This window comes from Leptonychotes weddellii, chromosome 3, assembly GCF_054177405.1.
Source record: "Leptonychotes weddellii isolate Sample4059 chromosome 3, ASM5417740v2, whole genome shotgun sequence".
In the NCBI taxonomy this organism is placed as follows: domain Eukaryota; kingdom Metazoa; phylum Chordata; class Mammalia; order Carnivora; family Phocidae; genus Leptonychotes; species Leptonychotes weddellii.
This window is the reverse complement of record NC_138371.1, coordinates 162,404,099-162,430,802: the sequence shown is the minus strand read 5'-3', so window position 1 is coordinate 162,430,802 and position 26,704 is coordinate 162,404,099. Positions and strand designations below refer to the sequence as shown.

At 47.0% G+C, this 26,704-nt stretch overlaps 1 protein-coding gene across 4 annotated transcripts in view; it reads left to right on the top strand.

Moving 5' to 3' along the window:
* The first annotated feature begins 11,540 nt into the window (after window positions 1-11,540).
* The window catches only part of ABCC4 (ATP binding cassette subfamily C member 4 (PEL blood group)), a 231,460-nt gene continuing 216,296 nt past the window's right edge, over window positions 11,541-26,704 (top strand). For 2 of the 4 annotated variants that reach the window (XM_081815104.1, XM_031028548.2), the window contains exon 1: window positions 11,541-11,739. In XM_081815104.1, the coding sequence (XP_081671230.1) occupies window positions 11,666-11,739 (74 nt within the window). In that variant the 5' untranslated portion in view covers window positions 11,541-11,665. Of the gene's footprint in view, window positions 11,740-17,855; window positions 17,955-20,468; window positions 21,953-26,704 lie in introns of those variants that run through there. The other 2 variants (XM_081815103.1, XM_031028550.2) reach the window with 2 other exon arrangements.

The window sequence follows — 26,704 nt, the reverse complement described above, 5'->3', positions numbered from 1 at the left end:
GAGGGGGGAGGGTCAGAGGGAGAAGCAGACTCCCTGCCAAGCAGGGAGCCCGATGCGGGACTCGATCCTGGGACTCCAGGATCATGACCTGAGCCGAAGGCAGTCGCTTAACCAACTGAGCCACCCAGGCGCCCCTATTTTTTTGTTTTAATATTGAAACATAATGGACTTCATTTTTGTTGCTCACGTTATATTAAAAACCTTAACCCAAAGGTGTGACTCCACAAATACCAGTGTAAATCCGTGAGGGTATGAAATATACATTTCAATTTTTTCCACATAACAAATATATTACTTATATATTTATTCTAATCCAACTTACATAAAAAACTTACATGGTTCTTATAATGTTGCAGGCATTATTTTAAGTGATTTACAAATATGAACCCACTTACTCCTCATCATTTATTTGACACAGAGAGAGATAGAGAGAGAGCACAGAGGGAATTTAGATATTTAATCTTCACTAATATTTTACCTTTTAGATATTCAATCTAAAGAGATTGATATTTTAGATATTTAATCTTTTAGATTTTTACTTCACCTTTTAGATATTTAATCTTCACTAATATTTTACCAGTATTTCATAGACTCTTTTCTTTTTCTTTCTTTTTTTAAGGGGAAGGTACAGAGATTTCCTATACACCCCCCCTTACACATACATAGCTTCCCCACTATCAACATCCTGTCCTAGAGTGGTACATTTGTTATAGTTGATGAACCTACACTGACACAGCATGGTCCCTTAAAGTCTGTAGTTTACATTAGGGTTCACTCTTGGTGTTGGTGCCTTGTATGTGTTTGGACAACTGTGTAATGATTGTCTCCATCGTTATGGTATCCTACAGAGCATTTTCACTGTGCTCCGCCTATTCATCCCTCCCCCCGCCACCTACACCCCCTGGCAACCACTGATCTTTTTACTGTCTCCATAGTTTTACTCTTCTGAGAATGTCACATAGTTAGAACCATACAGTATGTAGCCTTTGCAAATTGGCTTCCTTCGCTTAGTAATATGCATTTAAGTTTCCTCCATGTCATTTCATGCCTTGGTAGCTCATTTCTTTTCAGTGTCAAATAATATTCCATTGTCCAGATGTACCACGGTTTGTTTATCCATTAGCTTATTGAAGGACATCTTGGTGGCTTTCAAGGTTGGGCAATTATGAATAAAGATGCTGTAAGTATTTCAAAGATTAAAAAAAAAAATTTCTTGTCTTTCAGAATTTAACATATGCTCAACCAGCGTACTTCCAATATGTAAAGCCAGACTGAAGAGGCACCTCCCTTGGTCCACTTCATGATCTCTCCATCTTTGCCTTAATTGCATTATTGCTAGTTAATGTTAGCATATCAATTTTCTCCATCTGCCATTTATTTATTTTAAACAATGCAGGAAAATATAATAAAACTCTCAAATGGATCTGCAAACAAGTGTTGTATTTATAGTGCAGAAATGGTTGTTTTATAGAAACTGAACAAGTTGGTAGGCAGGGATGGATGGCAATGTTTGATATTCAGTTCCTGGATGAAAGTCTAAATTTCAAATAAGAAAAGTGGTTTTAGGGGGCGCCTGGGTGGCTCAGTCAGTTAAGCATCCCACTCTTGATTTCAGCTCAGGTCACGGTCTCAGGGTCATGAGATCAAGCCCCACACTGAATTCTGTGCTCTGCAGGGAGTCTGCTTGAGATTCTTTCCCTCTCCTGCTCATGTGTGCTCTCTCTCTCAAATAAATAAATAAATAAATAAATAAATCTTAAAAAAAAAAAGAAAAATGATTTTAGGGTAGCAGAGTAAAGGTTGAGGTCTTATAGCACACACTGCTGGGTGCTAGAAAGAGTCTCCCTGGCTGTTTTGATTGACAAATAAAGACTGAAGTAGTCTGGCTGTTGAAAAATGAAAAATTGCACACATACACCCCAGTTGATGAAATATGTAGTAACTTTTGGTCCAGAATTTGGTCTCAGTTTAGAGAGAGTGGCATCTCTTCCTGGGTACTAGCAAGCTGTACCACATAGTTTGATTCTGAACTTTGCATAGATACCTGACATGAGTTAAATGTGTCCTTATAAACTAGTTATCTGAAGAGGTAACATACCAGGCTTTCTTAGCAAAACTAGCAGCCTTGGACAAAAGGCCAACTGTCCTTTTTCACTTGCTTCTAATCCAAAACTACTACCTTAATCTCACTTCCTCCTTCTTGCAGACTGTGGTCAGTGGTAAAATAACCATTACCAGGAAGAATCTAGTGAAATCCACTGTAGGAAGTAAAAAAAAAAAGAAAAAAGAAAGAAAAAGAAAAAAACCCCATCTTACTCACTAGAGCTTAGGCATAGTCAAATGTTAGGAATGCAGAATCTACAGTTGAGTCAATAAAAGGTATTAGCCATGAGTGCTGTAAAAATGAATCAATATCCAAGTCAAATAGTTGTCTGATCCTGAGTCCATAGATGAGGTGATAGACAGCATGTGATCACCACAAGCGCGACGTGAAGGCGGAGAAATGGCTAACACCCTCTCTGCTAGAATCCCTCGCCACTTCTCTGTTGCTTTTACCACTACTCTTTTTTTTTTTTTTTTTTATTTGCGAGAGAGAAAATGAGAGACAGAGAGCATGAGAGGGGAAGGGTCAGAGGGAGAAGCAGACCCCCGCTGAGCAGGGAGCCCGATGCAGGACTCGATCCCTGGACTCCAGGATCATGACCTGAGCCGAAGGCAGTCGCTTAACCAACTGAGCCACCCAGGCGCCCACCACTACTCTTAAGATAGGCCTTTTGTCAGTGTAATTCCATGGTGGTCATCTGTGCAAAGCTCTCAGTTCCATTTATCTGTTCCCCTTGTACAATTGTCCCTTTACTTACTCCTTCCACGCTCTTCCTTTATGTAGATCTGAGTTTCTGACCTCCATTTTTTACCTTCTCTCGAAAGAACGTCTTTTAACATTTTTTGCAAGGCAGGACTCCTGGCAAAAAAAAAAAAAAATCCCCCCATTTTTGTTTGTCTGAGAATGTCTTTATTTCTCCTTCACTCCTAAAAGAACATTTCACAGGGTACAGAACTTTAGGTTGGTTCTTCATCTTTTCTCAGCACTTCACATTTTCACTTCACTCTCTTTGCGTGGTTCCTAGGAAGTTGGATGTAATTCTTATCTTTGTTTCTTCTAGAGGCAAGGCCTTGTTAAGATATGAGCATTCTGGTATATTTCAAAAATGGCTCCTTTTCCCTTCCCCCTGCAGGAAGCCCGAGGGGATTTCTCTCTGATACGAACTGTAGGAACCTGGTAAAACGAAGTAAATCTCACAATCTTATGGGGGTCCCTCCATGACTGGGTCCCCCTGGACTTTTTAACTTTCAGACTTGTCCACACTGAGCCTCCAGCAGTTCATAAGCTAGGGTTCAGGTGTCTCCCTGCCCCTTCTGGCCAAGGGAGCCTGGGCGCCCAGTATTCACCTGTCTGCCTCCCCACTCTTGGGAGAGGTGGTTTGCTGTGTGTCCTCCCCTCTCTTAAGGATCCAAGAAGAATTCTCTCTCATCTTTTTCTAAAGCTGCACTCTCTCCCTATGTTATACTATCTAAACCCATGGATTTTTAATTTTGGATTTTTGGTTTTTTGCTCCCAGATTTGCACAAGGCTGGTGCTTTGGTTTTCATGTTTCAGCTCAAGTCTGTCCTCTGAGCAGTGTTCCTAACTGCCCAACGTAAATCCGCTCGCCAGCCATCTCCAAGCACTCTCTTTCACTGCCAATTTTCCTGCATAGTCCTCATCAAACCTGAAATTATCTTGTTCATTCATGTACTTACTTACTGTCTTATTGTTTACTCTCTATTTCCTACCATTTGACCCTCAGTGCTTTGAAGGGAATCTGCTGTATGGTAGGTATGCAAAAAGTACTTGTTTAAAAGTGACTCATGATTGATTGATAATAGATGATTGATTGATTGATTTTAAAGATTTATTTTTTGAGGGGGGAGGGGCAGAGGCGGAGGGAATGAGACTCTCAAGCAGACTCACACTGAGCGCAGAACCTACGCGGGGCTAGATCTCAGGACCCTAAAATCATGACCCCAGCCAAAACCAAGAGTCCCACGCTTAACTGAGCCACCCAGGTGCCCCAAAATGGGATATTTCATTTTTAAAAATCTTTGCTAATTTGATAGGTGAGAACAGATATATTTGTATATTTATATTTATTATTATTTTTAAAGATTTTATTTATTTATTTGAAAGAGAGAGAGAGCAAGTGAAAGAGGGCACAGGTGAGGGGGCGGGGGGGGGGAAGGAGCAGGGGGAGGGGGGAAGGAGCAGGGGGAGGGACAGAGGGAGAAGCAGACTCTTGATGAGCAGGGAGCCCATGGGGGGAGAGGGGGCTCGATCCCAAGACCCTGAGATCATGACCTGAGCCGAAAGCAGATGCTTAACCGACTGAGTCACCCAGGCGCCCCTGTATCTATTATTTGTATTATTTTGCTGTACTTTCCTTTTTACCTATTCCTTTTCTAGACTGCAAGCCTGCTGGAAGTAGGGATTTCATCTTTTTAGGTGTATCTTTTTCTGGAGACATCGTTATCAAATTTAGCAGTTTCTGGACAACTTATCTCAGTAATGGATTGGTTTTCTAAAAGACTGAAAGCAAAATAACTTAAGCTTCCAATATTATTATCATATCTTAAAGAATGACCAAGTAAAATATGGTCTCCCAAATAGGCTTTGTGAGCTGTTTACGATACTGTCATAATGTAGGTATGACTAAGATCCAAAGGGAAGTGATACAAGTATTTTATTACTATTTTTTTAAAAGATTTTATTTATTTATTTGAGAGAGTGAGTGAAAGAGAGAGAGAGCATGGGCAGGGGAGAGGCAGAGGGAGAAGCAGACTCCCCGCCTGAGCAGGGAGCCGGATGCAGGCCTTGATGTGGGTTTCCATGCAGGGCTTGATCCCAGGATCCTGGGATCATGACTTGAGCCAAAGGCAGACACTTAACCCACTGAGCCACCCAGGTGCCCCAAGTATTTCATTACTATTAAGAAAATTCTGGGGAAAAAAAGAAAAAGAAAATTCTGGTCCTTTTAGACACCTCTCTTTTTCCTTACCTCCCCCAACCCCATAGTATATGATCAATTGCTCCTCACAACCCCAGTGCAGCTCTCTCTTTTTTTTTTTAAGATTTTATTTTTCTATTTGACAGAGAGAGAGAGAGAGCGCAAGCGTGAGAGCACAAGCAGGGGGAGCAGGAGAGGGAGAAGCAGGCTCCCCACTGCACAGGACCCCAGGATCATGATGTTTAACCGACTGAGCCCCTCAGGTGCCCTTCCAGTGGATCTCTTTCTTCCCATGGGTCCTATCCCCGTACTTTAATAAAATCGCCTTTTTGGGGCACCTGGGTGGCTCAGATGGTTAAGCGTCTGCCTTCGGCTCGGGTCATGATCCTGGGGTCCTGGGATCGAGCCCCATGTCTAGCTCCCTGCTCAGCGGGGAGTCTGCTTCTCCTTCTCCTTCTGCTTCTCCCCCTGCCCATGCTGTCTCTCTCTCTGTATCTCTGTGTCTCAAAAGAATAAATAAAATCTTAAAAATAAATAAATAAAATCACCTTTTTGCACCAAAGACGTCTCAAGAATTCTTTCTTGGCTATTGGCTCTGGACCACACCTACGTTCAAAACTATATCATTATCATTTCAATATGTAATAAATGAAAAAATGTCTCATTAAGGAGACATTAAACAATTTTTTGTATTGTCTTTGAAATCGACTGTGTATTTTTTACACTTAACGACACATCTCAGTTTGGATGACATGCATTTTCAGTCTTCAGAATAGTGTGAATAGTGCTGCTGTATGGGACAGTCACCCAGGGTTTACGGTATTTGTTAAGACTTCTGCAAGGCAATGAGTATGTTTTCCAGTGATTAGAAGGGCATTTCTGGTAAGGTAATTTCGTTTGGGTTCCCACTGTAGCAAACCTGAGATGAGGGCTTGAGTGGATGTAATTTATTTTGGAGGAGATCCCAGGACATTTGTAGGGAGTGGAGAAGTGAGGCAGAGAAAGGAGGAGGCCGAGAAGGGGCATAGTAGCATGCAAGTTGCTGGTAGGCAGCTGGGCTCTATCCTGCTGGGCAGCAATGGGAGACAATTATTTCAGCTGTCAGAGGAGGAGACTAGAGCATTCATCTTCCAGGTCCCCATCATTTGGGGATTGATGATAGGGTTTTGGCTTGCCTTGCATATGGGCCCAATGTGCTTCCCTAGCCAGAAAAAGACTTTGAAGCAGAGTAGCTGTCTTAGACCTGGAGATGGGTTAGAGGCTGTGAACTGGAGAGTGATAGTTCCTGCCACAGCAGTAGGGATCCTATCAGCTTCAGGAACCCCAGAGATTTGATACCACCAAGACTGTCCTTCGTATTACTCATCTTGTCCTTATGTATCCGTACTTCCTGGAACACTTCGTGGCACACAATCAGTGTTTAATAAATAGTTGTTGACTGTGCGACTTTCGTTTGGGTACCTGCTTTCTTCTTTCAGGCCTCTCCATGTACCAGGGAGACATGGTTATCAGCAGTTACGGGTCATATCTTTTTAACTCCCTGATCAGAAAAGGAAAGTGAGGTTTTCCCTTTCTAGCTCCAGCAAAAAAAAAAATCTCAAGAGAAAAAGCCCGTTGACTGGTTTGGGCCATGAACTTGTCTCTGGGCCCACCCCTTTGGCCATGGCCATGGCATATTATGATTGGCTAAATTTGACTTGGGTGTCCACCCCTGCGGTTAGGGAGGTGGAGACTTACTATAAGGTGGGCTGATGCAGCAATTGTGCTCAACTGTGTATGCCCACTGGAGTATGTTTAAAGTGTGAATGCCACTTGTCCCGTATTTCTTGGGAGAAAAATATTTCCAGAGCAGCGCTGTCTCAGCTGGGCCATTATTAGCGCTTCTTCCTCCTGCAGATGTAACACTTGATGCTTTGGATATTTGAGAGGGATCCTGAGGACCATCTAGTAATTTAGAGTTTGTAAAGGCACAAATTTGCATCATGTCTCTGAGGTTTGGGAATAAATCATCAAGTGGAAGAAGATGGAATCTCCCCCCTAGATGTTTGCTCTTCCTCCTCACTAGTCAAAGACTGACTTCATTCACTCAGCATAATATTTTCAATGTTCATCCATGTTATAGCATGCATTAGTGTCATTCCTTTTAATAAAATGCTAAATAATATTCCATTGTATGTAATACCATATTTTATTTATCCATTCCTCAGTTGGTGAATTGATGGACATTTGGTTCTCACTGCCCCCCACCCCAACATATATTTTTTGGGTTTTATGAATAATGCTGCTTATGACATTTGTATTTAAGTTTTTGTGTGGACATATGTTTTCATTTATCTTGGGTAGATAGTGTTGGGGTATGTCATTGAAAAGACATGACCGCCAGTTGACCCGTGAGCTGCACCCCAGCAATCAGAGTCTCCTCATCCCCTTCCCTGTCCTTGGAATGTGGGCCCCACTTGCTTTTCCCACTGCCAGAGGCTGCCCCGGGGACATAGCCTTGAGATAATGATGTGTTGAGAGAACCTGCATGTTCTATGTGACTGAACCTAGTTAAGATTTGTCTGGTGTCTGGGGTTGCATTTGTCTTGCTGCCACCCAAGACAAGCCTTGTATGTAAGTTCTCTTCGCTTACTAACACTGCTGCTTTCCAACTGGAATGACCTGCCTCTTTCTTGGGTGTCTCCCTGCCCTGTAAGCACAGTGGCCAGTTTTAGTTTACACTGGGGGGAGGGAGAGGTGTCTCTTGGGATGGTTCCAAACCAATGGATATGAGGAGTGCAATTCCTGGGTAATGCAATTTTGCAGTTGTACATTTTTATATCCCAACCAGCAATGTGTGAAGCTTTCAACTCCTACACATCCTGTCCAACATTTACTGCCTATTTAGTTATAGTATTGAACTATTTATTTAAGGTAACAAACATGTGCAGGTCAAGCTTTGCAAGCTCTGTGCCTGGCCTAGAGGTCATATACTGAAAAGGTATTCACTAAGCATTTGTTGAATGAATGAAAAAAAAAACTTAAAAAAAAAAAGGTTTTATTTATTTATTTGAGAGAGAGCACGAGAGGGGGGAGGGTCAGAGGGAGAAGCAAACTCCCCGCTGAGAAGGGAGCCCCAAGTGGGACTCAGTCCTAGAACTCCAGGATCACGACCTGAGCTGAAGGCAGCAGCTCAACCGACTGAGCCACCCAGGCGCCCCGACTCCTGTTTTAGACCGGAGAAAAATAAGGGTCAGGAAGTTTAGGTAATGAGTGAAAAGTCTAGCTCCTTGGTCCCCTGGTTCTGAATCCAGTCTTCTCTCTATAATGCAACACTGGTTCTCAGTCAACCTTCTAAATCCCATATTAGCTCATGTATAGGAAATAATGGTAAAAGGTTTCAAAACATCTAGTTAAAAAGAAAAAAAAACTCAGCAGAAGCTGAAGGAACCGAGTGTTTTTGGCAATTTGGAGCCTGCTAACTATCATTCTGAGAGTTGTAGGGGCTGGAGAGAGTGGCCTGGGGCAGGGTGACAAGGGAAGTCATTAGACTTCTAACTTTAGTGAACGGTCTTCATCTTTTTTTTATTTTTTAATATTTTATTTATTTATTTGACCAGACACAGCGAGAGAGGGAACACAAGCAGGGGGAGTGGGAGAGGGAGAAGCAGGCTCCCCGCCGAGCAGGGAGCCCGATGCGGGGCTCGATCCCAGGACCCTGGGATCATGACCTGAGCTGAGGCAGACACTTAACTTTTTTTTAAAGATTTATTTGTTTATTTTAGAGAGAGAGAGAAAGAGGGGCAGGGGCAGAAGGAGAGAGAATCTCAAGCCGACTTCACACTGAGTGTGGAGCTCACTTTGGGGCTCGATCTCACAACCCTGATATCAGGGCCTGAGCTGAAAGCAAGAACCAGAGGCTTAACTGACAGTAAGACCCAGGTGCCCCAGGGTCTTCATTTTTGACTAGACCTGGTAGCTGAGCATTTACAGGGCTGGGAAATTCAGGGAGTTTCAAAGAGAGCTGTAATAAGGGGAGGGCTGATTATTTAGATTTATAGATTGCATTATCTGAGAAAGAGCTAACACAGAAAGGCAGTAACTGAATAATCATAATTTTCTTATAATATTCAGACCTAATAGTCTTCCTTTTTGTAATAGAAATTCTCAAACATACATGAAATTTCAAGGAAATAGTATAATAAACCCCCATCACCTATCAATTAAAAATTATCAACATTTTGCCATTCTTACACGTTTGACTTATAAAAAAATATTTGAATACAGTGAGGCTTTCTTTAAAAGCCATTTCCCCCCCCTGCTTTACTGAGGTACAGTTGACAATCAAAAATTGTATATATTTAAGGTGTACAACCTGATGACTCACTAGGCATTGACAGCATGAAATATTTCTAATCAAGCTAATCAACATATCCATCACTTCACATCTTAACTATTTTTTTTTTTTTGAGAACACCCAAGATTTACTCTTAGCAAATTTCAAGTATGCAACATAGTATTGCCAACGATAGTCACATTGCTCTGTACCAGTTTTCCAGCACTTATGCATCTCGCATAACAGAAATTGAAAAGACATTTTTTAAAAAATAGTTTGAAACATGTGCCCTTGGAGTATCTGGTGTCTTTTTTCTTTTTTTAAGATTTTATTTATTTTAGAGGGAGAGAGAGAGAGAGAGTGCGCACACGCACGAGCAGGGGGTGGGAGAAGCGGACTGCCGACTAAGCAAGGAGCCTGAGGTGGGACTCCATCCCAGGACTCTGGGATCATTACCTGAGAGAAGGCAGACGCTTAACCGACTGAGCCACCCAGGCGCCCCACATGGTGTTATATTAGTTTCAGGTGTACAATATAATGATTCAACAATTATATACATTACTCAGTACTCATCATGGCAAGTGGACTCTTAATTCCTTTCTTCTATTTCACTCCTCACCCACCTAACTCCCCTCAGGTAACCAAAGAGCCATTATCAGTAACACCATCTTAACCACGGAAAATGGGAAATTATCAAAAAATGAAATGATCTTGGGGCACCTGGCTAGCTCAGTATGTAGAGCATGCGACTCTTGATCTCTTGTGGTGAGTTTGAGCCCCACCTTGGGGGTAGAATTCACCAAATAATTTTTTTTTTTTTAAGTTATCTTGCTCTAAGTACTTGGTTTTTTCTTCATTTAGCGTTGAAGGGAGGAGAAGCTGCTGAGCACTGGTAAGATAACCACACAACAACTGAAGACTTCTTTTTTTTTTTTTTTTAAGATTTTATTTATTTATTTGAGACAGAGAATGAGATAGAGAGAGAGCATGAGAGGGGGGAGGGTCAGAGGGAGAAGCAGACTCCCTGCCGAGCAGGGAGCCCTATGCGGGACTCGATCCAGGGACTCCAGGATCATGACCTGAGCCGAAGGCAGTCGCTTAACCAACTGAGCCACCCAGGCGCCCCAACTGAAGACTTCTGAGTGGGAGTCCGAGATTTTGTCCGTTAAGTCCTGTAATCATTCATTCATCCACCCAGGCACGTTTCACGCACACTGACCATCACCAGTGGGACAGACCATGCTGGACTCTGAGTCCCAGTCGGGTCTCATCATTTACTGACTCTAAGACGATGTAAAAGTTCTGTCCTTCAGCCTTATCTTTCTCATCTGGAAAATAGGGATAACACCTTCTTGACTCTGGCCTTGTTAGAGTTAGAAATGAGGTAAGGTCCCCAGCAGTGCACATGACCAGTGCTCTGTAACATATGTTCTGTTGGCCACGGAACATTCTGCTAGGCTCTGAGGGCACGATGAAAGAAATCATAAGGCCGGCTCTCTTCTTTCCATATCCGCCTTTGCCAGTCTCAGAGGGCAGTAAAAAGCTGACTGGAGCTCCTCCGTGCAATGCAACACGTGAGCTGCAAAAAGCCTGCCCCCAGTGACGGCGTGCATTCCTCTTCCCAAATCAGAGGAGTTCTTTCGATCCTCTGTTACCTTTCTTTAGGTCTCGCAGCTCTGCAAAGATCATCTGTGCTCAGTCCTGCTCTTGCCCGAGGTCAAATGTTTGGCTCTAACGTTGGAGAACCTCCCACAGCACCCTGGTTTGGTCCTGATGAGGGCAGCAAGCCCAGAAGGCCACTTTAGGTCTGGCAGCTCTCCCACGTGTTCTGAAAGCCACAGCCCAGGGGGCGTTTCCGAGCGGCTGGGTGGGCAGAGTCGGCGCCTCGCCTCCGCACCTTCTGCGGGTGCTCTGGCACCGAGCGCGAACTTCTGCCAAGTTTGCAGCCAGGTGAGGGCACGTGGGCGCCTCCGCGCCGGGCCCTGTGGGCCGCGAGCTCTGCCTACCCGCCTACATCGAACGCCGCCGGCGGCCTCGCCTAGCACCTGCAGCCGGGACCCGCCGCGTGGTCTCCGCCGCCCCGGTCCCGCCGCCTCGCAAGCGGCGCGTCGCTCCCGGCTCCCGACGGCGGCAGCAGCCGCAGCAGCGCGGCCCGGGGGCGGGGTGGGGGGGGGAACGGGGCGGGCCGCCGGCGCTCCGCTCCCGGAAGCGGGTGGCTCTTGGGCTCCCGCCTAGAGGACCGGCGCGCCCGCCGGAGCTCCAGCATCCCCGCCCGCGCCTCCCGGAGCGGCGCGACCCCGGCGGCAAGATGCTGCCAGTGTACGCGGAGGTGAAGCCCAACCCGCTGCAGAACGCGAACCTCTGCTCGCGCGTGTTCTTCTGGTGAGCGCCCCGCCCGAGCTGCGACATCCCGCCGCCGCCGCCGAGCGCCTGCCTGTGGCTGCCGGCGCCTTCTGGGGCTGGAGGGTAGAGGGTCGTGGCGCGGGAGCGCTGGTCGCCGGCACGGCGCGGCTTCTCGCCGTGGGTGGGGCCACCCCACGCTGGCCGCGTGGTCCCCGCCGGCGCACGGGCCCGGCGGGAGCGGGGCCGGGGAGGGGAGCCGGGGACCTGGGGGCGGGGGCTCAGGGGGATCCCTGCCTTGGCGTTCGCGGCCCCGCCAGCCTCCAGTGTCTGGGAGGAGGAGGGGGGGAGGAGCCGGAGCAGGCAGCATCCGCCGGAGCTGCAGCCCCTGGAGCGCGAGCAGGGGGTGGGGAGGGGGAGAACCGAGGCTGTCCGAGGAGAATTACGGCCGCGAGGGAGAACCGGCAGGAGCCTCCCCGCCCTTCCACTCTTAGCCGACTTGCCCAGTACCGCTCAGGGATTCGCCCTTCTCATAAACTAAAGCTGCACCTTTTTCTTCCTAAGCAAGCAGCTTCTGAGCAGCTTCCTTGTCTAATTAGTGCCCTGGGCCATTGCCATCCGCCCCCCCTCCCCCCCAGCGTCCCCACCTCTTCCGATAGTCCTTATGTGACTCTGAGTTGCAAACTCCACCGGGCTCCCTGTGTTTGTGTCCATGTCTCGCTCTCTCCCTTTGTCCGCGTGCGTCTCACACGGTGTGTCCTGGTATCTAGTGGCAGATTTCATTTCACTGTGGTTTTTATTTGATGAATGGGAACACTGTTCTTGAACACGTTTTGCTTTTGTCTGGGACGCACATAACCACAGCTGGAGTATGTTTTTGCACAGCCGCTTTCCCTTTTGCAGTTGTTCCCATTTCCACCTTTGAGGACCGCTCTGGAGTTGGGATCCTTGAAGCCTGTGGGGTCGTCTCCCGACTCTAGCTTTTAGAGAAGTGATCCATGGTCTTAATGCGGGTGGTCCTGTCCAGGAGTCCTATGGCCCTAAAATCACTGGAGGGTCCCTGAACTGGGAGAAGACACAGGTGAAAAACGGCTCAGAGAGGTGAAGCTGGTGGCTGGTTTTCCATGTCCTAGCTGGGACTCTGAACTAGGTGGGCCTGAACCTGTGGGCTTTAATTACACTTGGTTGATGATTAGATCTTTTGTTTCTTGACCCTAAACTAACCCTAAGGCTTTAATCAAAGTTCCCACATTCTGATATTTAACCTTTTTTATGGGAAAGCCTAGGAGATCCTGAGGGGGAGAGTAGTGCTCTCTTAGGCTTGTTTTGATTGTGGTGTATTCAGTGTGTGTGGGGACATCTCTTGGCCCTTGGGCCCTTCTCAAGGAAAGAAGTGTATGGGTAGAAGAAGGAATTTGGGTGTGGTTATCATAAATAATAATGAAGTAGGCAACATCTCTGTAACTTCAGGCAGTGCAAGGAACTCTGGAAGCACTTTCTATTTATGGATTTTTCACAAGGTGTGTGCATGAAAATGGGCAGATGAGGACTCTTGATTGATGACTTTGGTAGGCACCGTTTCCAGCTTCCCTGCTGCAGGGGAAGGAGCTCTTACCTCTGTTTTGCACTTGATGGCACAGAAGCGGAGAGAAGTTAAGTTGCCTGGGATCACACAGCTGTGTGTCACGGCACAGCAGGGTCCCCAGTGAGGCAGTCTGGCTCCTGAGCCTGTGTTTGCAGCTGCTGGACTGAGCTGCTCCTGTTGGGACACTTGTTCTTAAATGCATGGGGAGAGAAGGCTATTCCAAAGACACCTTTGTGCTTGTAGGCTGGACTTTCTTAAAGTTATTGCTCTTGGGAGAGGAGATGGTGCACGTGAAACCTATTACCATGCTTTAGGGCAGCTTTACTCCAAGCATGGAACTCACACCTTCAGCGTCATCAGTCACCCCGGGGCTTGTTAGCAATGCAGATTCTCTTTCACCCATTCCAGACCAGTTCTGTAAATTACGTAGAAACTCTGGGGTGGGGGTGGGGTTTAAACCTGTGCTCCAGGTGATTCTGATGGAAGGTTGAGCCTGGCTTGTGCTTTAAGCCACTGCCCCCATTGGCATTGTTATTCCAGTTTTAAAAAAGGGGCAGGTCTTTTGAAGTCAGCTGTTGACCATGATTGCCATCCTGTATCTGTTTATCTTCTGCATTTCTAGGGATTTGAAAGTTGGAGGCCGCCTTAGTGCTTTCCGTGTGTACCCCTCTGGATGCAGGCAGGAAAGTCGAAATGAGCCCGGCCAGGAAGTGCTCCCTGGAGACAAGGCTCACCTTGCAGAGAAAAACCGAGTTTTCATCTTATTGGATATTTGCTTTTCTTCTCAAATTGCATCTGCTTTCTAAACTTGTGAACTGGTAGCTATCTACTCAAATGATGCCAGTAACTAGCTTTATGGACTTCTATACCAATGGCCTTAGTGGGGTTTTGGTGTTTTCACAGCAAAGGTTGGACTTGGGCCTAGGAGGAGTTGTACATAATGGTGGTTGGTAATTGTTGCAGATTTTTGTTTTCTTTTTTAAGGAGGCTCCATGCCCAACATGGTGCTTGAACTCACCACCCTGAGATCAAGAGTTGCACGCTTTACTGACTGAGCCAGCTAGGTGCCCCTGTTGTGGATTTTTGAAAAGAATATATATATTTTTCTTTTTTTTTTAAAGATTTTTATTTATTTATTTGACATTTATTTATTTATTTGACAGAGCGAGAGACAGTGAGAGAGGGAACACAAGCAGGGAGAGAGGCAGAGGGAGAGGGAGAAGCAGGCTCACTGCTGAGCAGGGAGCCCGATGCGGGACCTGATCCCAGGACCCTAGGATCATGACCTGAGCCGAAGGCAGACGCTTAACTGACTGAGCCACCCAGGCGCCCTTATTTTTCTATTTTTGTAAGGAATTTAAAACTACAGAAAAAGAAAGGAATATGGATGATTTCTTCTTCTTTTTTAAAGATTTTATTTATTTGACAGAGACACAGCGAGAGAGGAACACAAGCAGGGACAGAGGGCAAGGGAGAAGCAGACTCCCTGCTGAGCAAGGAGCCCGATGCGGGGCTCAATCCCAGGACCCTAAGATCATGACCTGAGCCAAAGGCAGATGCTTAACAACTTAGCCACCTAGGTGCCCCATGGATGATTTATTTCCATTAGCCAAGTATACCTGCTGATACTTTGGTTTCTTAGTCTTCCCCCTAAAACTCATATGCATACACATCTTTTTACAAAACCAAGTAGTGTGTTTCTTCCCCCCAAATAGTTTTGAATCTGGGTTCCTTCTTAATTTTCTGTGGTTAACATTTATTCATGGCATTAAAACTTCAAAACATGATATTTAACAATTGTAATTTATCCAGTCTTCACTTTTTTTTTAAAGATTTTATTTATTTAATTGACAGAGAGAGAGAGAGACAGCATGAGAGGGAATACAAGCAGGGGGAGTGGGAGAGGGAAAAGCAGGCTTCCCGCTGAGCAATGAGCCCGATGTGGGGCTCGATCCCAGGACCCTGGGATCATGACCTGAGCCGAAGGCAGATGCTTAACGACTGAGAGGTGCCCCTTAAAGAATTTTTTAAAAAGATTTTAAAAATTATTTTTAATCTCTACATCCAATGGGGGGCTCAGACTCACAACCCCAAGATCAAGAGTCACACACACTACTGACTGAGCCAGCCAGGTGCCCCTAGATCAGAGGTTTTACATTTATATATCATTGAGCTCTTTCTGGTTTTTCCTTTTGCTTCTGTAATATATCTTTTTTAGATTCCACCATCATCTAAATCTCCATAAGCATTTTCTTTCTAATACAAAGTCAGCTAGAATTTCCTTTTGTATTTGGTATAAGATCAGCCGCATTTTTCCCAAAATAGCCCATTTCTCATCATGGTTTATTGAATAATTCTTCCTCTTTCCTGTTATTGGAAATAAGTGGTGTAGGCTTATCCAGCTGGGCCCTAGATTGTCTTGTCCCCTGGTGCACAGCATCCCTGGAGATGTGCTCTACGTTTACCTGTCTACCCTCGCTCCGCAGTTAGCAGCTCAGGACCCGTCCCCAGAGAAGTGCATGGCCACATGCATGTAGGCCACTGGAGAGTGGCTCCATTCTCACTCCCCTGACGCTGGCTCAGTCTGTGAACTGTCACTTTGGAAAGCCAATGCTGTTGCTGAGACTGCCCCTGGGGTCAGACTGGAGACTTGTCAGAGCTGGGGTTGGGAGGGAGTGCAGATGCTGAGTGCTGTCCTGCTTTCCAGAGGGTGGCTGCATTAGGCCCTCAGTAAGTAGTGACCGAGAGTGCAGTGAGAGGTTTTGTTTTACCGTTTATTTTTTGGAGATGTTTTATTTATTTATGTTTCATTTTATTTTATTTTTAAATTTTTAAATTTTATTTATTTTGACAGAGATACACAACGAGAGAGGGAACACAAGCAGGGGGATTGGGAGAGGGAGAAGCAGGCTTCCTGCTGAGCAGAGAGCCCGATGTGGGGCTTGATCCCAGGACCCTGGGACCATGACCTGAGCCGAAGGCAGACGCTTAACGACTGAGCCACCCGTGCGCCCCTCTATTTGATTTTTTTTGTTTGTTTTTATCCTTACAGTTCTGCATCTGCTCAGTGTGAGTGGGGTTAACTAGTGTGCATTCAGCTGTGTCAAGTAGATAATTTGCCTTTCTGAGTTCTCCAGGGGAGCCCCCCCCCCGCCCTCCCTGTGTATCTCCCAGGCTGTGCCTGCTCTGTGGGATGTGGAGCCCAGCGATGTCATGCACCCTGTGAACCTTTATCCTAAATCTTGCCTGACACTTCTCGGTGGGGCCAGGAAACCCTGTCTCTTACCATGAGAATGTCTCTGTGGGTTTCTTCTCTGTGTGAACTCTAAGCCCCTGCAAATATTTTTTTGTTTCTGTGCTGACGAATTGTGAACAAGCAGGGGGAGCAGGTACCCTATTTTTAGTTTTTAAATATTTTAAAGTAATCTCTACACCCAACGTGGGGCTTGAACCACAACTCCCAAGATCAACAGTCACTAAAAAAAAAAATAAAAAAAAAAAAAGATCAACAGTCACATGCTCTACTGACTGAGCCAGACAGGGACCCCAAAGATTGATCCATTTAAAGATTAATCCTTCTAAGATCTCTTTATATTATGTACATACTGTGAGATAACTAAAAATGTAAGTTAGAGGGTAAGATTAATTTTTTTTAGAAGTTAAAACTCATGTTTACTGGGGCGCCTGGGTGGCTCAGTTGGTGGTTAAGCATTTGCCTTCGCCTCAGGTCATGATCTCAGGGTTCTGGGACTGAGGCCCTCTTCGGGTTCCCTGCTTATTGGGGAGTCTGCTTCTCCCTCCCCCCCTCCCCTTGCTGTCTCTCTCAAATAAAATCTTTTTTTTTTTTTTTAATATTATTTATTTATTTATTTGAGAGAGAATGAGAGAGAGAGCATGAGACGGGGGAGGGTCAGAGGGAGAAGCCGACTCCCCGCTGAGCAGGGAGCCCGATGCGGGGCTCCATCCTGGGACTCCAGGATCATGACCTGAGCCGAAGGCAGCCGCTCAACCGAGTCACCCAGGTGCCCCTCAAATAAATAAAATCTTTAAAACAAAACAAAACAAACTTGTGTTTACCTATTTCCGCAGTATTTTCTTTCTTTTTTTTTAAAGATTTTATTTATTTGGCAGAGGGATACACAGTGAGAGAGGGAACACAAGCAGGGGGAGTGGGAGAGGGAGAAGCAGGCTTCCCGCGGAGCAGGGAGCCCGACGTGGGACTTGATCCCAGGACCCCTGGGATCATGACCTGAGCTGAAGGCAGACGCTTAACCAACTGAGCCACCCAAGCGCCCCTCTATTTGATTTTTTTAAAAAGATTTTATAAATTTATTTTTAATTTTTTATTATTTTTTAAAAAATTTTTTTTTTATTTATTTATTTGCGAGAGAGAGAATGAGAGACAGAGAGCATGAGAGGGAGGAGGGTCAGAGGGAGAAGCAGACTCCCTGCTGAGCAGGGAGCCTGATGTGGGACTCGATCCTGGGACTCCAGGATCATGACCTGAGCCGAAGGCAGTCGCGTAACCAACTGAGCCACCCAGGTGCCCTAAAAAGATTTTATTTATTTATTTTGACAGACAGCTTAACGACTGAGCCACCCAGGTGCCCCTTTAGCAGTATTTTCTGAGATGCCATTAAAAATGCAGATGAGGGTCCTTTCCTCTTTGCAGGTATGAAATTTGGGTGTGGTGAGCAACGTATACAGTTGGGCTACATTGGACACACGGTCAACTGACATCACAGTCCATGGGGTTTATCCCCACGCAAACTGCTGTTTTTTTCTCTGTTTAAGTTCATTTTGTTGGTGTCACAGTTCAGCATCCCATTGTTGTCAGTTGAAAGTTCTTTGAAAACTTTTGCAGTTTTCTTTCTGAATGCCAGAAAGGACAGGTCCTGGAACTGTCCTCTGATCCACTCATGAACGCCAGGTAGCAGATGAACTTGGCCACAGGTGTTGGGGGGGTGGTCATGTCATCTGTCTTACGGGAGTCCAGAGGTGCCTTATGTAGCAGGCAGTCATTCTGAAATCCTGCAAAGAAAGGAATTAGCATGATTTCCTGTTAATGAACACAGGCTGGCTCTTGTGGGGTCTTTCCTTTTTTTTTTTCTTTTAAAGATTTATTTACTTATTTATTTGAGAGAGGGAGAGCGTGCGAGCGAGAGTGCACACAGAGGGAGAGGGAGAAGCAGGCTCCCCACTGAGCAGGGAGCCCGACGTGGGGCTCGATCCCAGGACCCTGGGATCATGACCTGAACCGAAGGCAGATGCTTAACTGACTGAGCCACCCAGGTGCCCCTCTTTTGTGACTTTTAAAACTAAATTGTTAGTTCTTTGAGGGCAGGAACAAGTGTCTTTTACCTTTATCTTGGTGCCAGCTGAGCATCTTGAACTTAGTAGGCTTACTTAGTGATTGTAAATTATTAGTTTAGTCTTCCTAATCTGAGTTTTTCTAATTTGGAAATGTAGACACCTCTACCTTAAACAGGGGGAAGCTGGGCATTATGGAATGTTGACCTTAAAAATAAAACTGTCATTTATTTTACCAGCTAGAATGAGTTTATTTGGGAACAGCAAAAATTGCAATCTGGGACATCCAAGCTATAGCAGAACTGTAGGCTAGTATGGAGAGCAAAGGAGAGGGAACTTTTTTTTTTAAAAGATTTTATTTGACAGGGGCACCTGGGTGGCTCAGTCGTTAAGCGTCTGCCTTCGGCTCAGGTCATGATCCTGGACTCCTGGGATCGAGCCCCACATCAGGCTCCCTGCTCAGCGGGAAGCCTGCTTCCCCCTCTCCCTCTCCCCATGCTTGTGTTTCCTCTCTCGCTGGGTCTCTCTCTGTCAAATAAATAAAAATAAATAAAATCTAAAAAAAAAAAAGATTTTATTTGACAGAAAGCGAGAGAGCACAAGCAGGGAGAGTGGCAGGCAGAGGGAGAAGCAGGCTCCCTGCTCAGCAAGGAGCCCGACTTGGGGTCTCGATCCTAGAACGCTGGGATCATGACCTGAGATGGAGGCAGCCGCTTAACCAACTGAGCCACCCAGGTGCCCCAGGAATCTTTTAAAGAGGAAGGGGGGCTGCTATAAGCAGAAAGTTCATTGGAGTAAACTGTGAGTCAGAAGTGTAGCTCCTTCTCCTCGGCTGAGTTATGCCTGTCTCTTGGCGGGGGGTGGGGGGTGGGGGGGGTGGTGTTGTCAAACCAGGAGAAAATCTTCCTTCCTCCTGCTGGGAAGGTCAAATATAGGCTTCTTTTTGTTGGAGCCGCAAGGTGAATGGTGGGGTGTGAGAGCTCCCCCTCTGGCCTCCTGACTCCATTTTATTTTTTATTTTTATTTATTTTAAAGATTTTGAGAGGAGAGAGAATGTGCACGGGCACGTGCAGGTGCACACACACACACACCCACACCGCTAAGCGGTGGAGGAGCGGCAGAGGGAGAGGGACAGGCAGACTCCCCGCCCAAGGTGGGGCCCTATCCCAGGACCCTGAGATCATGACCTGAGCTGAAGTTAGACGCTTAACAACTGAGCCACCCAGGCACCCTTCCTGACTCCATTTTAAATGAGTTTTCCTTTATTAAGTTTCACAGGAGAGAGCATCAGACTGGAGCCAGAGGATCCGGGTGCTAGTCCATGATCTGCACTTACTAGTGTGACCTTAGCCAAGACACATAATCATTTTGGGCTTCAATATCCTCTTCTACAAGTTGGGAAAATTAAACTTAATCTTGGTGTATTTTTTTTTTTTTAAGATTTTATTTATTTATTTGATAGAGACCGAGGGCTCAAGTGTGGCAGCGGGAGGAGGGGGGAGCAGCAGGCAGAGGGAGAGGGGGAAGCAGACTGCCTGCCGAGCAAGGAGCTGGATGCGGGGCTCGATCTCAGGACCCTGGGATCATGACCTGAAGCCGAAGGCAGACGCTTAAGTGACTGAGCCACCCAGGCGCCCCAATCTTGATGTATTCTAAAACTTATGTTTTGGGGTGCCTGGGTGGCTCAGTCAGTTAAGCGTCTGCCTTCGGCTCAGGTCATGATCCCAGAGTCCTGGGATCGAGCCCTGCATTGGACTCCCTGCTCAGTGGGAAGCCTGCTTCTCCCTCTCCCACTTCCCCCTGCTTGTGTTCCCTCTCTCACTGTGTTTCTCTCTGTCAAATAAATAAATAAAATCTTTAAAAAAAAAAGAAAAAAGAAAACTTATGTTTTAAGTATAATAAGTGAATAAAATGCTATACACTTAACTTTTCTTCCCCACTTGCAGTGAAGCAAGGCAAGTCAGCAGGGAGGGAGTGTGGAAGTGGTGTGGTGTGTAATATCCATCTCCAATGGAGAAGTGAACGGTTAGTAACTGCTACAGAAATTAAGATTTGTTAAAAAAAAAAAAAAAGAAAGCAACGAAGGGGAATGTAATTTATACTCAGAACGGGTCCACTGTCTGTGGAAGCACTTGGGAAATTATAAGGTGGTGGTAGCTACATTATCCAAAAGTCTTCTAGAAAACAGTTCCACAGCAGAGCAACAGACTGAAACCACCCAAGTCAGCTTTTGGCACCTACTTTCTTTCTATTAATGATGCTGATGCCTTGATCTTGGACTCCATCCCTGCAGAACCGTGGAGAGGCTTAATTTTTGTCATTTAAGTCACCCTGTCTGTGGTACTTTGCTATGTAGTCCCCGCCGCCTGAGGCTCCCCGCATGTCCCGTGGAGGTCTTGGTTGGAGTGAGTGCCACTGTGTCACTGATGAGAGCTGCTTTGTATTGTGGTCTTTGCTTCTCTATTACACTGAACTCACTGGGGACTTTGACCTCACGACCTTAGCCTTCTGTTGACCTGCTGCCTCTTAAATTTTGAGTCGAATTCAGGTAAAAAATCCCCCAAACTTTTCAGACTCAGAGGCAGTGCCCTTAAAAACCCTTCAGAGTACTTGACTCAGGAGCAGAATGAGCTCTGTCCCTGGACAGGCAGGCTGGGTGTTCAAGTATCATTCTTGCTCTTGAAATGAGATCACCCCTGATGGTGTTCGTTCCCCGGAACCAGGTTTGCACATCTTGGGTGAAGGACCGTCCGGTGTAGATTATGTTCTTTAAGGCGGTGAGGTAACTGAGACTTGTGCTCTGAACTTTCTCTTTTACATCTGCATGTAAATTTAACCAAATTATCTTGCTTTTGTGAAAAGCCCCATGCAAGTCCTTAGTGTATCAAGTATTAATAGCTGAAAAAAAGAGAGGACTCTGTTCTTAGGCATACTCAGAATCCTCTTTGCTTTTCCCTTTTTGCATGTAACGTAGTCCTGTTTTTTCCTTGAAACAGATCTTTTAAAGAGAATTCGTCCCTCTGAGTAAGTCAAATTAGGATCCCCTTCCTCCCTCCTCTCTGTCTCTGTCTCTTTCTCTTTGTCGCGTGGATTTTGGTCATCTCTGCTAGGGGCCGCTCGGAAAGTAAGTTGAAGTCTTGAAGGGAAATTCCTTAAGGCTGCTTCATCCACACAGTTCCTCGGGAGGGAGGGATTCCTTTCCTGTAAGCGGGAGGCGCAGTTTCTAAGAAAGGCTTCCAGGAAGGATGAGGTGCAGCAGGAAGGAATCCCACAGAGCCGCCGACTCACACACACTTTTGAGAAGGGAATTCATCGCCTTTGATTTCTGGGAATTGGCGTTTCCACTGAGGGCAGAACAAAGTGAGTAGATAGCTACTCCTTCATGGGTCAGGCCGTGGGGAGGGTGGTGTGTGAGGGGGGTGAGGGCTGTGGCAGCTGGATTGAACCCCGACGGGCAAACTTGACGTGAACCAGAGGCAGGTTGAAATAAGCCGGCCCTGGCTCACACAGACAGAAGGTCGGTTCAAAGCCATTAGCGCTTTCCTCCCTCTCACAGCGAACTCCTGGCAGGGATTTCAAGGAAGAGGTGACCGTGAACACCGATGCGCGGCACCCCGTGTGTGGAAGGGCCGACCGTGCCGCGCCCCGGGGGACAGGGGGTAGGGGGGGATGGACGGACGGACGACGGGACGTAAGCACGGGTGAGGCTAGCGTGTTCTCCCGTGGCGGTGGACCCCGGGCAGGAAGCCGGCGGCCGCGGCTCCTCCCTGTGGCTCCTGGGGAGCCGCTGGTGGCTGGAGGTCCCATTCCACACTTCCTGCCCGTGCTGCGCTCACTTCCTCCTGGCCCGTGCTCCCACCTGCTATGTTCTCTTGAACCTTCTCTGCCCCGCCCTCCCCGCCAAGTCAGCCCCGTTCCTTGGTTTCCACAAAAATCTGTCTGCGATGGGGCTTGGGGATTTGTGAAGATAGGGGTTGAGTATTGGGTGGGCTTTGCCCCCTCCCCTCCCTCTTCCTCTCTCCGTGCCCTTCCCTCCGGGCAGTGGCCCCCTTCACCTTGGGCACAGCCATTCTGATCGCTCCCGGACTTTGACGAACAGTTTTCTGCCTTATTATGTAAATTCCTATCACAGGAGGTAGGGGTGCTACCAGAACCTTGATAATGTTTGTAGACGCTTTGCCTCCAGCTGAGGAGACTGAGGTGCAGAGGGTATGTGTTTTGCCCAAAGCATTAGTAAATGGAGGGTATGGGGCTGTTTGATTCCCAGCTTCAAATGTGGGAAGTCATGTGCAGAGGAGGGAGAGTTCCATGCCTGAGGAGCTGGTGTGATCTGGGAAAGGCTTCCTGGAACAGGTGGTGCTTATTGACTACATTGTGTTTTAGTTTGTGCAGAAGCTCTTTCCGCTCCTGGAATCCCTAAAGAGGTGCACCTCCAGAAGCCTACTGCGTTGCAGAGGACTTCTTTTCCCTAGGTTTAGCTATCTGGCGTCCGTGTTCAGGCCCAGTCTTAACTTCTGAAGTGACCCCTGGCTCCTGATGGATTTTAGTCTTAGGTTAGATTGTAGAGAGAAGGGTTTCTGTTCTTTATATCTGGGTTCCCCATTTTAAAAAAATATTTTATTTGAGAGAGAGAGAGAACACAAGCAGGTAGAGGGGCAGAGGGAGAGGGAGAAGCAGACTCCCTGCTGAGTGGGGAGCCTGACTCAGGGCTCGATCCCAGGACCCTGGGATCATGACCTGAGCGGAAGGCAGGTGCCCAACCGACTGAGCCACCCAGGCACCCCTTCCCATTTTTTTTTTTGAATATTTATTTATTTGAGAGAGAGAGAGAGAGAGGGTGTGGGTGTGGGTGGATGGATGCAGAGGGAGAGAAAGAGAATCCCAAACAGACTCACTGCTGAGCCTGACGTGGGGCTTGATCCCATGATCCTGAGAGCATGACCTGAGCTGAAATCAAAGTCGGATGCTTAACCCACTGAGCTACCCAGGCACCCCTATATCTGGGTCTTCTGATAGGCCACCATTCTCAGTGTTGTTCTTGCATCTTTTTATTTCGGAAGGAAATGGTTTGGTATGGTAGCCTTCCTCCTACCCTTCTCCCCCCACTAAAGGAAAAGAAATCCTACCTTGATTTGAAAGGAAATCAGATTAAGAATAAAATTTTTGAGGGCTGCCTGGGTGGCGCAGTGGGTTAAGTGTCCAACTCTTGGTTTTGATTTAGGTCGTGATCTCAGGATCATGAGATTGAGCCTCGCCTTGGGTTCCTTGCTCAGTGGGGGAATCTGCTTGAGAGTCTTTCTCCCTCTCCCTCTGCCCCTCCCACTTGTGCTCTCTCTCTCTCTCTAAAATAAATAAGTCAGGGGCGCCTGGGTAGCTCAGTTGTTAAGTGTCTGCCTTCGCCTCAGGTCATGATCCCAGGGTCCTGGAATCGAGCCCCACATCGGGCTCCCTGCTCCGTGGGAAGTCTGCTTCTCCCTCTACCAGTCCCTCTGCTTGTGTTACCTCTCTCGCTATGTCTCTCTCTGTCAAATAAATAAATAAAATCTTAAAAAAAAAATTGGTCATAAAATTTTTTTTTGATTGCCTGAGGTCGTAGAGCTGTTGCCAGTCTCATTGTTTTTAATTTTTCTTTTCATCTGTGCCATGTGATTCTAACTCTTGGTTTGCTCAGGACAGGCCTGGTTTACAGCCCTTCTCACACTGTAATGATTAACAGCACCTCGTTTTACTCCTAGGAGTGTGTTAGGTTGGATGATAAATAATACCGCTCTAAGTGAGCTGAAGTTCATATTCCATAAACTATACCCCCTCAGCCCGCCATGGAACTTGGGCAGGAAATGTGGTCAGGGTGATACCAATGTTTGCTACACTTGGACCAGGAGTAATGGCTAGTGAAAACCTATGATCCATCCCCACCTGGGAAAACCACCTGCGGCCTGTGCTTTGTCGGCAAGAAGGCGGGCTGTGAAAGCTCCAGGGAGGGCGTGCGGCCCTGGAGGGTCCCACCGGGCGGTGGGAGCGTGGACGGGGGTATCTCACGGGTGGTCCGGTTTGTGGGGCCGGAGGGGTGTCCTGGGATGTGTGTGAGTCCAGCCAGTGAAGGCCATTGTAGTCCAGCATTTAGCTTCGCCGTGCGAGGCAGAGCGAGCTGGACAGGGAGCCATGGCCAGGGGGCGGTGGTGAGTAGTCTGGGAACCAGGGAAGTCCTGGGGAAGGGGGAGAGGTTGGAAGTCCCCCCGAGATGACGCGGGCCTTCACCGCAGCCTGGCGGGCTTAGCCGATTGCCTGGTCCCAGAGTTTGGGTGGGCCGAGGCCTCTGAGCGGCCCTGCGTGGGGCCCAGCACTTGGGGTCTGCTGAGCTGGTGGAGACTGCGAAGCGGCACATCGGCAGTCCTGTGGGAACTGTCCTGGCTGATGAACTAACAGTGTGTGCCCTTGGGCCAGATCCAGTCCCAGCCAGTTTCTGTATTTGTCAGCTGAACATGCTAGTAGTAACTCTGGGTGGATGGGAGAAGTCCTGAAGCCCAGCTACCTCTCCCCAGATTCCCTGATTCACTCCCTTCTATAGGACATTCTTTTATTTATTTATTTATTTTTTAAGATTTTATTTATTTGACAGAGCAGAGAGAGATGCAGCGAGAGAGGAACACAAGCCGGGGGAGGGGGAGAGGGAGAAGCAGGCTTCCCGCCGCCGAGCAGGGAGCCCGATGCGGGGCTCGATCCCAGGACCCCGGGACCATGACCTGAGCCGAAGGCAGACGCTTAACGACTGAGCCACCCAGGCGCCCTAGGACATTCTTTTATTATCTCTGCTCAAATAGAGGCAAATGCTTAGTATTTCAGGATTTTTCTGTAAGTGCTTTGGACCTTAGGGCTTTTCAGTTGCTGTTCTCAGGCTGACCTGGCTTTTGGTCCACACCTGGCCTCCTCTGAGAGCCTCAACCCCAGCTAGAGTAACCGCTCCCGTCCTCAGCCACATCTCTGTTTCATTTTCTATCTGATCATTGTCATTGTTCTGGACCTGTCTTAGTGTGGTTGTCCCCTGCTTTCCTTCCTGACTGAGCTCCATAGAAGATGCCATCTGTGGGTGACAATCTAGGAAAGTGCTTGTCACATGGTGGACCAGCACTTAAGACCTCATTTGAATTAGTGAATGTTAAAATTCCTGTTTACTGCAGTCCTGTTGTTGAGATTCCTGGTTAAAAAGAAAAAAAAACAGTGAGGGATGCCTGGGTGGCTCAGTCGGTTAAGCCTCTGCCTTCAGTTCAGGTCATGATCCCAGGGTCCTGGGATCAAGCCGCGCATTGGGCTCCCTGATCAGCTGCGAGTCTGCTTCTCCCTCTGCCCCTCTCCCCTGCTTGTGCTTGCTTGCTCTCTATCAGATAAATAAAATCTTAAAAAAAAAAAAGTGAGTTGTGGGTTGTATCTTTTTAAAAAATTTTTAATAAAGGCATGTACACATTCTGTGCTTTGAGAACATTTGAGGGCTGCTTCCATGGGGATGAGGGAGGAAGATGCCATTTGGCTCTGGCCTCTTTGGAGGGAGAAAGAGGGGGTGGCGACTCCTCTGCTCTTAGGTTATACAGTTGGGTCCTCACTGGTGTGTGTGAGGGGGGTGGTCCGTCTTCCCTCCATCTCCCCTTCCTTCTGATGTTCAGGCGACCTTCGTGGAAGGGATGAGGAACAGAGAGCCTTGCGAGAGGGAATCGGATTTGCCTGGAAACGGCATCCGGATTGCTGGGGTTGGTATAGGCCTGGAGATGGAAGCCAGGGGTGACAGCCCATCTGCAGAGTATGTCTACATGGGATTCCCTGCATTCTATGCTAAACCCATTTGTGTTTGCTGTTGCTTTCTTTCCCCCTCCACTTCTGAGTTTTTGTGGTTATAGGAAACGTTTTTCAAAGTGAGTGGGAGAAGATCCTAAGATTATTAAGAAAGCTATTTTGGTGTGTCCTGAGATTCCCTATGGAGCTTTCCTTCTTCCACTTCCTACTGAATAAGCCCTTTAAAAGACCACGTACAGAGGCTTTTCAAAGGATGTTTTTGTTCTTTCTGAATACGCAGCTAGGGTTGGTATGTTTGTAATTGACCTAATGCTTCAAAGAATGAAC